The sequence below is a fragment of the Oratosquilla oratoria genome, unplaced genomic scaffold (genome assembly GCF_046742065.1).
Source record: "Oratosquilla oratoria isolate Oo_2021 unplaced genomic scaffold, ASM4674206v1 SCAFFOLD268, whole genome shotgun sequence".
Taxonomy (NCBI): domain Eukaryota; kingdom Metazoa; phylum Arthropoda; class Malacostraca; order Stomatopoda; family Squillidae; genus Oratosquilla; species Oratosquilla oratoria.
The window spans coordinates 32,501-35,553 of NW_027467619.1; the positions used below are offsets into that span (position 1 = coordinate 32,501).

The 3,053-nt window shown below is 37.7% G+C and overlaps 1 protein-coding gene across 1 annotated transcript in view; it reads right to left on the bottom strand.

Moving 5' to 3' along the window:
• The window catches only part of LOC143023001 (uncharacterized), a 3,438-nt gene extending 869 nt beyond the window's left edge, over positions 1-2,569 (bottom strand). The window contains exons 1-2 of the mRNA XM_076181439.1: positions 2,167-2,569; positions 847-1,914 (exon numbers count right to left, since the gene is read on the bottom strand). Coding sequence (XP_076037554.1) covers positions 847-1,914; positions 2,167-2,569 — 1,471 coding nt within the window. The remainder of the gene's footprint in view (positions 1-846; positions 1,915-2,166) is intronic.
• Positions 2,570-3,053: the final 484 nt, after the last annotated feature.

Below are 3,053 nucleotides of genomic sequence, written 5' to 3' on the forward strand. Positions count from 1 at the left end.
TCATTGTAACTATTATTATCAATATTATTATTATTATTATCATTGTTACTATTATCATCATTATTATCATTATCGTTATTAAACTAAGACACTTTTATGCACTTGAGGTCATCTCTACGGTGTACGAAATCGTCTCGCCTGAGAACAAAGATTCCAGCTTTCAACAAGTCGACTGGGAGACTATCTAAGGTAAACGAAACCGTCCGATAGCAGGTAGAGGAAGGCCCTCGCAAATCACAGCTCAAAGGTTAACAAAGACAGGTAGCCCCGTGACGTGCAAAGTTGATCTCTTAACTGGTTAATGTTGTTTACAGTCAGGACAAATGAAACAAAAGTTAAACTGCAACTTTGGAAGCGAAAGGCCACTTGCATGTCCGCCAAACAGGATAACCCGGATAGAGGTAATACAATCGCGTCAAAGCGCTTTAAGCAAAGGCCACTCCAATACCTCTCTCATTATTCCATCTTCCTCTTTACTCCCTGGCTCGATGCATTGCTTCGTGTTGTCTTTTGACACTTTCACAAGTACATAACCTTATACTTGGTAGTGCTGAACAAAGCTAGACAGTAGTGTATGTGTACTTGCTTGTGTGTGTCTGTGTCTGTGAACAAGAAAAAGAGAACGAAAAGAAGGTGAAGAAAGAGGAGGAGAAGGCGAAGGAGGAGGAAGCGAAGGAGGAGTAGGAATAGGAGGAGAGGGGAAAGGAGAAGGAAATAGAGAAAGAGGAGAAGGAGCACGAAGAGAAAGAGCAGGATGAAAAGTGGAGTAGGGTGATAGACTATTGCTAATTTTCGTTTATGGTGCCCAATTTTGTAGAGAAAGATTAAATAGATTATACAACTTACTCTGGCTTTTTTTTATAATGTCATCGGATGACACCAACAGATCATCAACATAGAAGTTATTAAGAACTATTTCACTCACTGATTTGTGAAACTGATTGCCGTGATCTTGTACAACTCGTTTTAGAGCATAATTTGCAATACTAGGTGAGCAACTAGCACCAAATGGATGAGAAGTCATCCGTAGCTTAACTATATCACTTCCTATATGTCCATCTTTCCACCATAAGAAATGCAGATAATCTCTATCATCTTCAGGTACTTTAACTTGATAATACATAGTTTCTATATCCGCAGTACACGCATATAGTCCTAATCTAAATCTCAAAAGGACACCTAACAGAAGATTACTTATATCAGGTCCCTGTCGCATCAAATCATTTAAGGACAAATCATTTACACGTGCTGCACAATAAAATACTACACGTACTTTATCTTTTTTTGTAGGATGACACACTCCAAAATGTGGAACATACCATGCTTGTTGACTCCTCACTTCACACTTAGGTACTTCCTCGGCGTACCCCTTCTCTAGTAAATTGATCATAAATTGCTTAGACTGCCTATAATATTCATCATCCTTGAATTTACACTTTAACCGCTGAAGTCTTTTGACCACCATAGGTTCACTATCAGGAACTATCCTAGGTTTCTCTATCATTGGTAAAGGGATCTCATATTTTCCATTAGTCATTTGCCTACACCCAGACTCAACAAATTGTAACCATCTTCTATCTTCCATGCTAGGTTCTACCGAATTCAGTGATGAATCCACAAACTCTCTATTATAAGATTCAATCAATTTCCTTTCTAAATAATTACCATCAACCTTTATCTTATTCACAGGAACTTCATGATTATTGTCTATTATTCTTCCACACACTATACATCCTACACGTGTTCTCACAGCATACGGATCTCCTACTTTCTCTGCATGCACAACCTCCCAAGGTTCAGACGCCTCTGGGACATTACTACCTATCATGGTTTCTATTTCCCCTTGGCTGTGATCAACTTCTAGTTTCATCAAATGTTTCCACTTCTCTATGTCATTCTTTCTAATACCATGACCTTGATTGAGAGGAAGTTTATTCACTGCAAATACAGGTGGTAATCTAATTTCGTTATTTCCTTCTATGTCAGAAACTGACATCCCTTCAACATTAAGACAAGACATTCCTCTTGTACCTACTATTGTACTAACTTGTAACGTAGTTGACTGATAGTTCACGTCTGTCATTCCAAGTTTCTGCAATAAATTCTTAGTACAAAATGTGACTGAGCTACCATTGCCAAGGTAACATCAGGTAGTAACAACCTTACTATTTAACTCTACTTGAACTGGGATAGCAGTAGTGTCTCCTACTGAATCCTTCAATTGACTGGATAATACTTGAACTCTAGAATCATCAACCTCATTAGTGACCACTGGATTTGCCGTTACTTCTTTACTTCTTTCAACCTTGAAATTCTTATTCGTCCTATGCATAATTGTAAGATGTGAACCACCGCATTGTTCACAAGTTCGAATCACTCTACACTGTGACGCTTTCTGTCCTTTCCTTAAACACTTGAAACAAAGTTCTAAATTATACGCTTTATTCAACCTCTCTTCATAAGTTAACCATCTTAATTCTGGACACACATCAATAACATGCTCTTCCTGACATAACCAACAAGAAAGTCTGGATCTCTGTGTTATAGAATTCTTTCTCAACTTATGCATAATTGTAAGATGTGAGCCACCGCATTGTTCACAAGTTCGAATCACTCAACACTGTGACGCTTTATGTCCTTTCCTTAAACACTTGAAACAAAGTTCTAAACTGTAAGCCTTGCTTAATTTCTCTTCATAAGTTAACCATCTTAATTCTGGACACACATCAATAACGTGCTCTTCTTGACATAACCAACAAGAAAGTCTTGTTTTCTGTGTCATATTGACATGAACCCTTCCATCTTTTGGTTCTATACCTTTCTTATAATTCATCTTTCTATTTGAACTCCATGAGTTCGATTCTACTTTCTTATCTCTAAATCCTCCCTTAATACTTCTCCCAAATGTTGGGTTACTCAATATTCTTACTTCTTTTTCTAAAAATCTGACTAATTCTTTAATGTCCACTAACATCCCACTCTCACCTAACTCGTCAACTAATCTCCTCCATCTGTCCTGTAAGTCTCTGGGTAATTTCTCAACTAACTGACGC